General features: G+C 38.9%; 1 protein-coding gene across 2 annotated transcripts in view; it reads right to left on the bottom strand.

The window, feature by feature from the left end:
* Positions 1–14402, bottom strand: part of fam91a1 (family with sequence similarity 91 member A1) — an 80012-nt gene that overhangs the window by 25642 nt on the left and 39968 nt on the right. For both annotated transcript variants that reach the window (XM_073050472.1, XM_073050464.1), the window contains exons 12-16: positions 9721–9836; positions 9301–9413; positions 7809–7895; positions 5505–5628; positions 4759–4907 (exon numbers count right to left, since the gene is read on the bottom strand). In XM_073050472.1, coding sequence (XP_072906573.1) covers positions 4759–4907; positions 5505–5628; positions 7809–7895; positions 9301–9413; positions 9721–9836 — 589 coding nt within the window. The remainder of the gene's footprint in view (positions 1–4758; positions 4908–5504; positions 5629–7808; positions 7896–9300; positions 9414–9720; positions 9837–14402) is intronic.

Raw genomic sequence — 14402 nt, 5'->3', positions numbered from 1 at the left:
GCATTTACCCTATCTATACCCCTCATAAATTTATATACTCTATTGTCTCCCCTCAGTCTTCTACATTCTTGGGAATAAAGTCCTAACCCTATTCAATGTATCCCTACAACTCAAGTCCTCATTGTAAATTTTTCAATCTTATTAACGGTGCATCTTTCCCGTAGGTAGGTGACCAAAACTGGACATAATACTCCAAATTAGGCCTCACCAACATCTTATACATTTTCAACACAGCATCCCAACTCCTGTACTCAATACAATGATAAGTGAAGTCTAATGTGCCAAAAACTTACTTTATGACCCTATGTACCTGTGACACCACTTCGAATGAATTATGGATCTGTATTCCCAGATTCCTTTGTTCTTCTACACTCCTCCCTGCCCTACCATTCACTGTATAAGAACTACCTTGGGTGGTCCTCCCAAAGTACAACACCTCACACTTGTTTGCAATAAATTCCAGTTGCCATTTTTCAGTCCATTTTCCAACTGACCCAGATTCCGCTGTCAGCTTTAGTAGTCTTTCTCATTGTTTACTATATTCCCAATCTTGGTGTTCATTCACAAATTAGCTGATCCAGTTTATCACATTATCATCCAGATTGTTGATACAGATGACAAATAATAAAGGACCTAGCACCAATCCCTGCAACACACCACTACTTACAGACCTCATCAGAATGGGAACCATCTACGACCACTCTGGCTTCTTCCACAAAGCCAATGTCTAATCCAATTTACTACCTCATCCTGAATGCCAAGAGACTTAACCTTCTTGACCAATCTCCCATGTGGAAACTTTTCAAAGGTCTGGTTAAAGCCCACGTAGACAACATCCACTGCCTTGCCTTCATCAATTTTCCTGGTAACTTCCTCAAAAAACTCTATTAAGATTGGTGAGGCATGATTTACCACACACAAAACCATGCTGACTATCCCTAATCTGTTCCTGTCTATCCAAATACTTACATATGCAGTCCCTTAGAATACCTTCCAATAACTTTCCCACAACTGGTGTCAGGCTCGACAGCCTATAATTTCCCGGCTTGTTCCTAGAGCCTTTCTTAAATAAATATTAGCTATTCTTCCAATCCCTCACTGTGGCCAAGAATATTTTAAATATCTCTGCTAGGGCCCCTCTAATTTCTGCACTAGCCTCCTACAGAGTCCAAGGAAACACCATGTCAGACCCTGGGGATTTATTCACCTTAGTTTCCCTCAAGATACCAAACATCTCCTCTTCTATAATCTGTATAAGGTCCATGACCTCCTGCTGCATTGTCTCACATCTGTAGACTCTGTGTCCGTCTCCCGAGTAAATATAGATACAGAAAATCGATTTAAGATCTTCCCCATTTCTCTTGGCTTCACACATAATTACACTCTGATCTTCCAAAAGACCAATTTTGTTGCTCACTATCCTTTTGCTCTTAATATATCTGTAGAAGCCCTTAGGACTTTTCTTCACAATGTCTGCTAGAGTAACTTCATGTTTTCTTTCAGCCTTCCTGATTTTCTTAAGTATTCTCTTGTATTTCTTATACTCAAGTACCTAATTTGTTCCGGTCTACCTACAGCTGTTATGCACCTCCTTTTTTCTTTACCAGGACCGCAATTCAGCATCTCTCAAAAGCCAAGGTACCCTGAACCTGTTATCCTTGCCTTTTATTCTGACAGGAACATACAAACTGTACTCACAAAATTTCACTTCTAAGGACTTCCATTTACCAACTACACCTTTGCCAGAAAACCACTTGATCCAATCCACACTTGCCAAATCCTTTCTGATACCATCAAAATTGGCCTCTTTCCAATATAGAATCTCAACCTGAGGAACAGATCCATCCTTTTCCACAACTACCTTGAAACCAATGGCATTATGATCACTAGATGCAAAGTGTTCTTCTACACAAACTCTGTCACCTGCCCTGTCTCATTCCCTAATAGCAGATCAACAATTGTACACTCTCTCTAGTTGGGAGTTAATGTACTGATTAAGTAAACTTTCCTGAACACATCTGACACACTGTTTCACATTCAGTCTTTTTACAGTATGGGTGTCCCAGTAAATATGTGGAAAGTTAAAAATCACCAACTATCAAAACCTTATGTTTCTTGCAACGGTCTGCGATCCCTTCACAAATTTGCTCCTCTAAATCTTGTGGACTAATGGCTGGTCTATACTATCATCTCACTAGTGTGGCCACACTTTTTTTATTCCTCAGTCTACCCACAAAGCCTCACTAGATGAGCACTCCAGTGGGTCTAGACTAAGCACCACCATGACATTTTCCCTTACTAGTATGACCACTCTTCTCCCTTTAATCCCTCCCATTCTAACACGTCTAAAACAACAAAACCCTGGAAGATTGAGCTGCAAGTCTCACTAATGCCTACAATGTCATAATTCCACATGCCGATGTATGCCCTAAGCTCACCTGCCTTTCCTACAATACTCCTTGCATGAAATATACGCAGCTCAGAACATTGGTCCCATCATGCTTGACCTTTCAATACCCAACTTTGTACAAAGGCTTAACAATATTTTTACCCACAACAATTCCTCTATCTGTTCTGGTGCTCTGGTTCCCATTCCCCTGCAACTCCAGTTTAACTACCCCCTCGCCATCTCCGTGCAGCACAAGCAAACCTTCCATTTTGTAGTTGATTTGTTGTTTTTATTTTGCACTTTCATCTTTGGAACAAGTTAATATATCACACAGCAAATGCAATGTCAATAGGACTATTAGATGGAATTAATTTCAATCCAAGCAAGATTGGCCATCATATCTAATCATACATAGCAGCAATGAATTCATAATAAAGATTTACAAGTAAACAAATATTTCTGAAAACTGCAGCAAAACAGCAGTTTCAATGGAACTTTCAGATATCCTCTTGTTCACAGCTTAGATTTCGTTCAGTTTATTGTCATTCGCCCACATAACGTATATACCGCCAAATGAAACAATGTTCCTCCAGAGCATGCTGCACAACACAGTACATATGGCTCACACATATAAAACAAAGTAATATTAGCACAAGTAAATTAAAAAATAAGATGCATATAGAACACAAGTTGAAAAGTAAATAGTATAACGCTAACACGAGGAAATCTGCAGATGCTGGAAATTTAAACAACACACACAAAATGCTGGTGGAACACAGCAGGCCAGGCAGCATCTATAAGGAGAAGCACTCTTGACGTTTCAGGCCTAGACCCTTCATATAACGCTAATGGTGCTTCATACATGATGAGACCTGGGTGGTGGCATGGAGTTCAGTACCCTAACAGCCTGGGGGAAGAAGCTGTTTCCCATACTATCAGTTCTTGTCCTAATGCTACAGTACCTCCTGCCTGATGGTAAGAGGTCAAAGAGATTGTTGGATAAAAGGGAGGGATCACTGACAATGCTAGGGGCCTTATGTACGTAGCAGTCCTGATACATATCTCCAATGGGTGGAAGAGAAACCCCTATAATCCTTTCAGCAGTGCTTGCAAACCTTTGTAGACAGTTGTGGCCAGATGCCTTGTAGTTCCCGAACCAGACGGTGATGCTTCTGTAAAAGCTGGTTAAAATGGGAAGCTGGGGGTAGTAGCTACAGTCATCTCAATCTTTTCAGGAAGTAGATATGCTAATGTGCTTTCTTGACTAAAGAGGTACTGCTGAGGGGCCAGGTGTGATTGTCAGTTACATACACTCCCAAAAACCTGGTGCTCCTAATTTTCTCCATGGAGGCGCTGTGTATATGCCCTGAGGAGTGGTCAGCCTGCATCTTCAGACTGTATAACTTTCAGAGTGTTATAATCCAAAGTGCCTCCATTAAAAGATTAATATTTTCATTCAGGAAAAGCTATGACGGATTCCTTTTCACTGAGAACGTTGTGCTGGTACTCTTACACTGCAGAACCCTGATTTTCTGATAGCTAGAGATAATTTCACACTTTTTCAGTCTAACAATTTCATGCTTGTTCAGTTACCAATCTAATGTTGCATTCAAAATCTAAAACATATGCTATATCCAAATAAGAACTTTTCAAAGAAATTTTCTAAATATATTTAGGCAGGACAGCAGAGAGAGAAAGGAGGCATTGTGGTGCTGGCACACAGTCTGTTAAATATCTGTTTTAGCCAGTGAGGTTACTTGAACTGAAGTGCAAGGACAATCTTTTTCATCTGGCTACAATCTATCAGGGACATTTCACATCACAATCAAAGTTAACATACAATCAAATATCACTGCACATTTACAGACAAATTATAAATTACAAATACTTCAACCATATATTAGAACAACAGAACCAAGCATATCTTCCACACTCCCTCACTTAATTTCTGAACCCTTTGCTTCCATTTATTATTAACATTTTATTGTGGCTGATTGCATCCTTTATGCACCATAGAATCTCCTCTAGAGTAGCTAAATATGTGCACTGATGCAGAGAATTTGTCCCCATTGAAGTTCATTTGGTATTATGAACATTAATTATAGTCATGAGTTATGGAGTATCAACAGGACAAGGAAAATATTAAAACCTCTGGTGTTTTGTACATTGTTTACAACCAGACACCTGCAGCGTATAGATAAGGCCATTAAAAGTGATGTGCAATGAAGCAGTCACACAAAGCACTTTCTAGAACTTGCTTATGGCTAACATCTTCAGAATGGCACTTTGATTGCTGCAAACAAAAACACCCAGTTGGGGTTCATTACTTAAGCTGGATAAGAAGACCGTTCCTAAACCCTGCTGCTTACCTGTGGTGTGCAGCTGCTTATTGGACGGATTTCATTGCTGAGTGGTGCCATCGAGACCAACAGGGAGTAATTCTTGTTCAGGACTCTGCTGCAGGTGGCAGGATCCAATCCCAGTAAGCTCTCGCAACGTAACAAATCCAATGGAAAACCTACGAAGAAATCAAGCTCATTAGCAAGCAAAATTTTGCAACGGAAGCCAGTGTCCAGAAAATTGACTGCCTCATTTCCTAACTTCACATGATGTACTCTGCACTTCATTGCTCGACTGTTGCAATGACTTCTGTATTTTCACCATCCTCTGGTTAAAACAAGATTGCTCTCAATTTTCTGTAAAACTTGTTAGTGTGAGTTACTTATTTAGTCACGAATTCTGACCCCCCCTCCCCCCCACGTGGGGCCATGCCATTTAATGAGTCTATCATTCTTGGTACCTCCTCTAAGTCACTACTCACTCATACTCAATTTGTCATATTAGTTCTAGGTCCATAGTTGGAAGATCCTCCTTTTTACACTACTTTTTTCCTGCTACAAAATAAAATTAATCCCCAAAGATGACCAAATTAAGGCTTTCCTCTGTATTAAACTCAGTTTCTCTACTTTCAAAGTTCATCTTAAAGTAAAGCATTATCAAATAAAATCATATCTATATTAATTAAGATATAAATTACTATTTAAACACAATAAATTAACCTTTTTATATTTTTCAGCACTTTTAACAATTGATTTCAACACAGAATATATCCTACCACCGCTTGGTTGTTCATCATCTGTGACTAGGTCTTTATTGTGTCGCAGGAACAGTATAGTGTTTCTCAGAGTTAGTGCATGATCAAAATATCTCTGTGCCTCTCCCTCGCCAGTGTTCTGAACCTTAAATATAAAACACTCCAATTATCATTCATAAACAGCATTAAAAACAAATGCTTGAAATAAAGTGACTTAGTGAAGATGTACAATTAGAAACTTTAAAGTTCAAAGTAAAATGAATTATCAGAGTACATACATGTCACCACAAACAACCGAGATTCTTTTTCCTGCAAGCATACTTGATGTGAAATGTGCAATTTCTATTACATGATATTCTATGATACATTTGTGTTTAGTAAATATTATTTTTCTGTTAAAAACTGACAGGAAAGATTATGTAGATTATAAGATACTTGATGAATAATGCAAAGAGCAGATTTAATGATCTGTATACAGAGTTAGGTCCATATATTAAACAAAGCTGAAATAAACAGGTAGAATTATTAAAGATGTGTGAAAATACCAGATAGTTATCACATTTCAGAGCAGTGAACGTATCTCAAATATCTTGTTTGGCCTACATAAGTTCAGGTCCACAGCAGTGTAACTGACTATTGTCGCATTAAATGCGTTATGAGTGAGTGTGTATGCGTATAAATGAATGGGCCAGCAAGCCAATCAGTTCAAGGGTTTGGACAATAAATGGCAACCCTGCCTGTGAAGACAACATTTGTGAATGAATAAAAATCCAGTGGCCTCTATCATAACATTTCTGCTACAGCAAACCACAAATCCCAGGTCTTTACCATCTCGGACAAGGGCAGTATGTAACCAAGAAACACCATCAGCATGTACATTTCCTGCACCACATTCCTTTCATGTCTTTCAGCTTGTACCATAAATATTCACCTGGTATGTACAAGAACCACTCAGTACAACAGTGTATTTGATCACTGTTGTTTTTAGATAGTTGAGTGATAGAACTCCAGTGTTACTCAGATCGACTTACATCTATTGAAGCTCACTTTTTAATAACCTGACATTTCTTGTATATTGATTATCCTCTGATCATGGGGTCCCTCCTCCAATCAACACCAGGTCCAGCAGTACTCCTCCATTACTCTCATTTAGCGTAATCCCTTGGTTCCATTGTTGGCTTGAGATGCCAATACACAAGCTCTAGATTTCTCTCCCTCAACTCAACACCCACTATTTTGAAAAAGAAATAAAATGCTCAAGTGACCACAGCTTTGTCGTTGCTTCAACATTTGAAGGCTTACTCAGCTCTTTGTCATCTTTAATATTGTCTACAGATTTAAATTTCCTGTTCATATCTTCATTAGTGCGCATTCTATTCACTTCATAATTATGCTATTGAGTTAATCATATTAAAATAACCTTTCCATAAAATACAGAGTCACTGATCAAGTAATTCTACAGCATCGGAGGTGGCAATTCCTCAAATACTGGAGTCCTTCGAACTCTTATCAATTAGTTCTATTCTTCCTCCTTTCCTTGCCAGCACTGGCAAATATTCAATTATGTATCCAATTATCTTTTGTAAATTTCATTTATAAACCAGCTGTGCAAATGAAATTCCTCTCTTTTTTTGGGCACCGGTGTTCTCTAACACATTGATCAGAGTAAAATGGTTCTCGGTACTTCTGACCAATTTTGATACTCATAAAAGAAAATTCAGTGAGCCGGATGATGTTTGACCTAGTTCAGGCCCCAAAGATGCCCACGATTCAATCATGTTTTGTAGCCCCATCTGTCTAATCACGCTAGATGCTTCAAGAGGCAGGATCTGAGACCTCATTCCAAAGTCACCCAACTGGACTGATCAAGCTTCCAATAAAGCAACTGAAATAAACAGTTTAAAAAAAGAATGTAATTTTAATGTAATTAAATGTAACTTAAATTAACTTAATGTAATTATCAAGCCTTAATGCTGTTTACATTAGAAAACTAAATCATTTACCCTTCTATCCGATATAGTGATCGCATTAAAATAAATCGGACCTTGCCAGATATGCCAGTGATCCATGACACAATACTATGAAGTCAGATATAAAGTGTGGTTGAAGACAGTTGTGCTCTGCTTCTGGATGGAGTGCCAGGTCCAGCAGAAGAACGGAAGGATAAATGAGCCCCGGAGCACACTACAGAAAGCCCCGGAGCACATTTATTTATAAGGTGTACCTTGCCATCAATAGGCCTGTGCATTTTGTCCATTTTGAGCAGATAATGACCAAAGGGAATACCACAAGGATAATTACTGTAACTTCTCCCTAATAACATACCTTTTCAAGTTCTACAAGGAAGCTGTCTAGAGACTCATCTGATAATTTCCCAACTTCAAACATAGTCACAGCGTGACTCTTTAGGTTCTGCAAAAAAAAGCAACAAAACATTAATTAAACACGCAAAAAACACTAACAAACCATTACCAAAATTGTCAGATGTTTGCAATTACTCTCCACAGAAATTGGTCCAAATTTTATTTTGCAATACAACATGGAGTAGGCCTTTCTGGCCCCTCAAGCCTTGCCGCCCCAGCAAACCCCGACGAAGCCGATCAACTGTAACCTCATCAAGGGACAATTTACAACGAGCAATTAACCTACCCAGTACGTCTTTGGACTGCGGGAGGAAACCAGAGTATGCACAGAGGCTCCTTTCAGAATGGCACCGGAAATGAACTCAGAACTCTCCCATAATAGTGTTGCATTAAAATCTCTTAAGTAGTAATAATTTGCTCAAACCATTTCATAGGTATAACTGATGAAAAAGCAAGATTTCACAACATCTTAAGCAACTCTAGCATTTCACACTGAATCCAACTTTGAAAGACTTAAAAGTCTTAAGTCTTACATTTACACACAGCCATTCTACAGCATCCCAAATTACCTTACAGCCAAGAACTTGAGAAGCACTTCTCCATTGCAGGAAATGAAGTAACCAATTTCTACACAAGATTCCACAAATGGCAATGTGATAGTGAGCTAAACATGTTATAGAAACATAGGTTGGGTTGCTCTCAACATAGGTTTGAGAGACAGGGGATAAGTTTCTTGCTTTTCTTGTTGCCACAAGTTAAATTCTCTTCATCTCAAACAGGACTTTAGTTTAAAATATAGGGTGGTACTTTAAATATTACTGCACTCCCTCAATTCTGCATAAGAGTGTCAGTTTGATCTTCGTGCTTGAGAGTGGAACTTGACAGCAGAACCTTTTGAAGAGGAAAGAGTGCCGCCTCAAGAAGGTCGCATCCATCACTGAGGACCCTCACAATAATTACTATTACCAGGGAGGAGGTACAGGAGCTGTGAGACCCACACGCAATTCAGAAACAGTTTCTTCCCCCTCCCCAAGCTTTTTTGTTGCACTATTTATTTTTGTAATTTACAGTAACTTCAACTTTATACCATACTGCTGCTACAAAACAAGTTTTATGGTGTCTAAATCAGTGATAAGAAATCTGACTTTTGAATGCATCCAACTGAATCAGAACTGAATCCAAGTTCACTCAACTTTGCAAAATACCCCAGTCCGCAGGCTAAGCTCCTGACCTATATTCACCTCCAAATAAATGTCACTAAAACAAATAATCTGGTCACTATCATATTGCTGTTTTCAAAAGCATGCTTTATGCAAATTGATTACCAAGCTACCAATATTACAATAGCTATTCAAAAAAATATTTCATTGGTCCTCAAGGAAAAGGCAATCTTTCTTTCATCAACTAAAAAAAAGGAAAGAGAGTGACACAAGTAGCATTTTAAGGGACTTTACCGGTGAAAGATTTCCCATCATTAAAAACGCTGTGAGAGTTGAATCAAACAGGAACGCAATTCTTTTAGTGTGTCCACTGGGCAAGCTTAAACTGTTCACACTGGCAGAGTCAGCTAGAAGTTAAAAACATTATCATCACATAAGATGCACTAAAGTTGTAAATACACAACCAAGCTGGAAAAACACCCAAATGACTTACGATTTACAAAGATCCTATCATACAACACTTCACTAAACTGAATTAAAAATCAGAAAAAAAATTCAACAACTTTAAGATGAAAGACTGGAAGGTCTGAATAAGCCTACCGATTAATAAGACACTGCTATAACTTCAAAGTACAATTAGCTTCAGCATAAATCATGACATATCTTTGGGGAAAATAATCAAACATGAGCACTGTTTATATGTCCCGCACTAACCCACATCCTCTTGACTAGTTGTATCAGTGTCTGTTGTTGATGTGGTGTCATGCACAGGACTCCGATTTTCCATCCCATCCCATGATTGCAGCATTTTCTGAGGGTCGATTGCACACCTGTATGAAACAACCAAGTATTACTGGCATCAGCCCAGGTTTGGAAAAAGCACAAAACTGTACACATACGCAATTATTTTTGAAGAATGTTTTTTGATCCCACCCCACACAAATGAAAAGAATTATGATGTTAAACAGAACGGGATTACAGAATTACAGGAAAACTTGAGAAAAGGGATGGTAAAGGGGAAAGGCAAAGAATAAGCCTCAAATGCCAAAATACAAAGCTTTTTATAAAAAATAACTTTTACAGCTTTGTAAATACACATTTAGAAATACTAAATACATCAATATAATTATAATTAATATAAATATAATTAATGCTCCAAGAACTTGGTTGTAACAGCTACACATTAAACCCAGTTTCTTCAATTCATATCCCTGGGTTACGAACGAGTTCCCTCCTGAGTCCGTCTTTAAGTCAGATTTGTACGTAAGTCAGAACAAGGACATCTGGTATTATTTAGCGTCAGTTAGTCAAACGTTTGGCTTAGTATATAATATATATTATACCTTTCTATGCATATAAAACACTTCAGAAACATATTCCAATAATTAAACCACTGCATTGCTTAGTAATAATTGTAGCTTTCATCAGGGCAGGGCCTTTCACATGCTCCATTATTCTCACTTTATCCTTTAAAATTGTTCCGATCGTTGACCGACTGTAGCCTAACGCTTTTCTATTGACCGATGACATTTCACCTCTTTCCAAACGCTTTATTATTTCCATTTTATTTTCAATTGTGATCGCTTCCCGTCAACGGAACAGAAACACTGCAGGCGGCAGGTCCCGACCTGCGCCGGCTCCCGAGCTCCGCTGGGTCCTAAGGACTACCGCACTGAATTCCCTGGTCCTAAAGTCCACCACACTGAGACAGGTTAAATGGGACAAGGGGGAGCTGTGCTGGGTTTGGGTATTTGATCCTCCTCAATATTCCGCGTGGGAGTTTAAACTGGAGGTGGCAGTGTTTTTTTTTTATGAGGTTGAGTTGCGAGCTCGACATCAACCCGGCATGCTTGGGAGCGGTCTGGCACTGGATCGCACTCAGGAACCTCCGTTCTTGAGCCCGGCGCTGATCTCACTGCGCCACCAGCCGACCAGAAAAGTGGGGGAGGGGGTCAGGGTGAATCTTGCTAAGAAAAATTTAAGCCAAATACAAAGTTACACACTCAACACAGTGTCAATGGCAACAACTTAAAATGGCGGAAGGCATCGCGATCTGACTTAAAATGGTGGACGGCGTTCTCCTTCCTCAGTTCGTAAGTACGAGTTCTTTGTAACTTGGGGACTACCTGTAGTTAATATTCATTTTCTCCAGTCCTAATAGAGCTGATCGAATGATCTTATGTTGTACAGGTCCACCTTCACTAATCTGACTACCTGTAATCTGGTTCCTTTGGTAATCTGGCACTGATTTCAAATTTTCTGCACAACTGTAATTTCAAATTTCCCGGGCCACCATACCAATCCGCTGCACATTGTTTTGGTTGCGCTAAATCTGTTCATGTGTTGGCCCGCTCTTGTAAGCGGAGACAGGCGATTCCTGCTTGTTTTCCTACATTTATTAATATCATTTGCTCTTTTTCGGCCCCAATTATGGCCCCAGTGAGTAGAGGAAATGCACCTCATGCTGTGAAGCGAAAACACCACACATTATCCATTAAAGGTTGAACTCTTGAAAAATCTGGACAGTGGTGTATCGGTGAAAAGCTTGTGTGAGTGTTACAACACTGGTTCTTCCACAGTGTATGATATAAAGAAACAAAGAAAAACTGCTACATTTTTTTTGCTGAGGGTGGCTCAAAGAAAAAGATCTGCATAAGAAAAACAATGAAAGACGGAAGAAGTTCAGAACTAGATAAAGTGCTGATAACGTGTTTTAATCCTCATGTAAGTGAAGGTGTTGAACTATCTGGAGATAGGGTGAAGGAACAAGCAAAAGTGTTTCATGAAGAACTTGGACTAGATTATGAGTGTGACTATAGTGAAGGCTCACTTCATTAGTTCAAGCAGCATCATGGCTTACAGTTTCGTGCAGTGTGTGGTGAAAAATGTTCAGCAGACAAGGAAACAGCAGCAGAGTTTGTTAACGAGTTCGTCAAGTTGGTCTCCGATGAAAATTTAAGCCCGAGCAGGTGTACAATGCTGATGAGACTGCTTTGTATTGGAGATGTACAGCAAGAAGAACACTAACAGCAGATGCAGAATCGCCAACAGCGTATAAGGCATCGAGAGATCATGTGACTTTGCTAGGCTGCTCTAATGCTGCAGGAACCCACAGATGTAAGTTACTGGTCATTGGCTAAAGGTTACGTCCCAGGGCCTTCAAAGGTATGAAGCAATTTCCTGTAATTTATCGTGCTAACAAAAACGGATGGATTACAACTAGCATCACACTAGAATGGTTTGAAAATTATTTCATTCCCGAAGCACAAGCTCACTGTGCCTCTGTTGGCCTGCACCACAACTGTAAGATAATGCTTACTTTAGACAACTGTTCAGCACACCAGAAAGCAGAACTCCTGGTTAAAAAAAACCAATGTTTTTGGTATCTTCCTGCCACCTAACTGTATGGCATTAATTCAACCCCTGGACAATGGCATATTACGTTCTCTCAAGTCGAAGCATCATTCCCTGTTTATGAGGCGCCTTTTGAGTGCAGTTAATGCTGGCAGACCGGTAAAAGAATTTATAAAGGATTTTAATATGAAAGATGATTTACTGTGCTGCTAATTACTTGGGGGTCTGTAGAGCCATCCACACTGAAGGATAGTTGGCATAGATTATGGCCAGGTTTAATGTTTGAGTCTGCACCTAGTGAAGACACTGGAAATTACTTTACAGGTTTCCAAGGAAAAACAGATGATATGTGAATTGCAAACACAAGGAAATCTGCAGATGCTGGAAAGTCAAACAACAACATACACAAAATGCTGGTGGAACACAGCAGCATTTTGTGTGTGTTGTTGATATGTGAACTGCTTTCTTTTGCTCAAGAGCTAACTAATCCTGCTGCCAAGGATCTTGAATCAAGGTTCAATGATGACAATGTTGAAGATTGGATGAATATAGATGAGGATGAGCCTACTGTTCAACATTATACTGAGTCGGAAATTGTGCAGATGGTTGTACATCCAGAGAAGGAAGATATTGGAGGAGAAAGCAGTGATGAAGATGAGGAAGTTGTAGCAGAGAGACTTTCTACTGACAGGCTAATTAAGTTGACAGGTGAATTGCTGCAAGGATTAGAGCAACGATGTTTTATAACTGAGCAAGAAATAATGAGTGTTTATATGCTGCAGGATACGCTAATCAGAAAGAGACCAAAATATGCAAAACAGCTTACCTTGGAAGATATGTTCAAAAAATTGCTAAAAGAAGTGCAACAGGGGAGCTAACACTTCAAAGTCCAATGCCATCATCTTCTGCTCACCCAGATGTGCCATCAACGCCTCACTTTAGAAGCGAAAGTGCTCAACTTTTCGGTATAAGTTAATTCCTGTACATGTACCTGTACCCTTTATTTTATCTGTCTGTACAGTATATTACTTTATTAAGATTTCAGTTGCTACTCATTTAATATTTCTGTTTCATTATCTAACTTGTACTGATTTACATGATATTTTAAAGTTGTTTTGAGGCAGTTAGCTATTGCTTAATGTGATCCTTCTGTAATCCGGATTTTCACTAATCCAGCACTCCTCAGATCCCAATGGTGCCGGATTAGTGAAGGTTGACCTGTATCATAAAAATGGTTGTGAAGAAATTCTCTTCAAACAGAAACTTGATCTGACAAGATTACGGAATTATATGATAATGTGAGCTTGCTTTAACAATACCCATGTACTTTCTTCAACAAATTCACTTTGGAAAACGGTCAAAATAAACTCAAAGAAATTTACCTTTATTTTAATCCGAAATGATTTACCCCTTTGACTTTCAACTCTAGTCTTAATTCTGCAGAAATATCTATCCAATTGAGCCCTCTTATTCTTCTAATTCCTATGCAGACCTGGTCTCCAGCCATAAAGGACACCATCTCCCTTCCTAATTCCTATTGCACATGCATGTTGGTGGGATGTTTTCAACTATGCTGGTGAGTGGATTGATATCTAGGGATAATATCACAAAAGAAACATTTTAACTCAGTGGACATTGCCATTGCACGGATCTGTTCAGGAAAATAGCATGCATTGAAAGTGAAGCTAATAATGTACATACAGGAAAAAGGAATGGAAAATTGTCTTGATGAGATAGGAAAATTTTTGGATTTAGTACAAATATCACTAGGCTCAGCTGAACAGTTATTAGAGTGTAAATTTTCTGACAGCCAAATTCTAAGAGACAGGTCAAAGAGGAACGATGGCAGATAGCAGAAGTTTAGCTAAAAGAGGGATTACATAAGAAAAAGACACAACCTCCAGTTAACAGGAGGCAAAAGATAATGTTTAATTAAAAGCTACCATAATTAAAGTGGCAGACCAGAGAAACTGGACTTTTTTTGGACCCAGAAGTCGAAAACTAAGAAGTCCATACGGAAGAAAATGAATTTTAGAAATCTT

Source organism: Hemitrygon akajei, chromosome 1, assembly GCF_048418815.1.
Source record: "Hemitrygon akajei chromosome 1, sHemAka1.3, whole genome shotgun sequence".
In the NCBI taxonomy this organism is placed as follows: domain Eukaryota; kingdom Metazoa; phylum Chordata; class Chondrichthyes; order Myliobatiformes; family Dasyatidae; genus Hemitrygon; species Hemitrygon akajei.
This window is presented reverse-complemented; position numbering and strand designations above follow the sequence as displayed.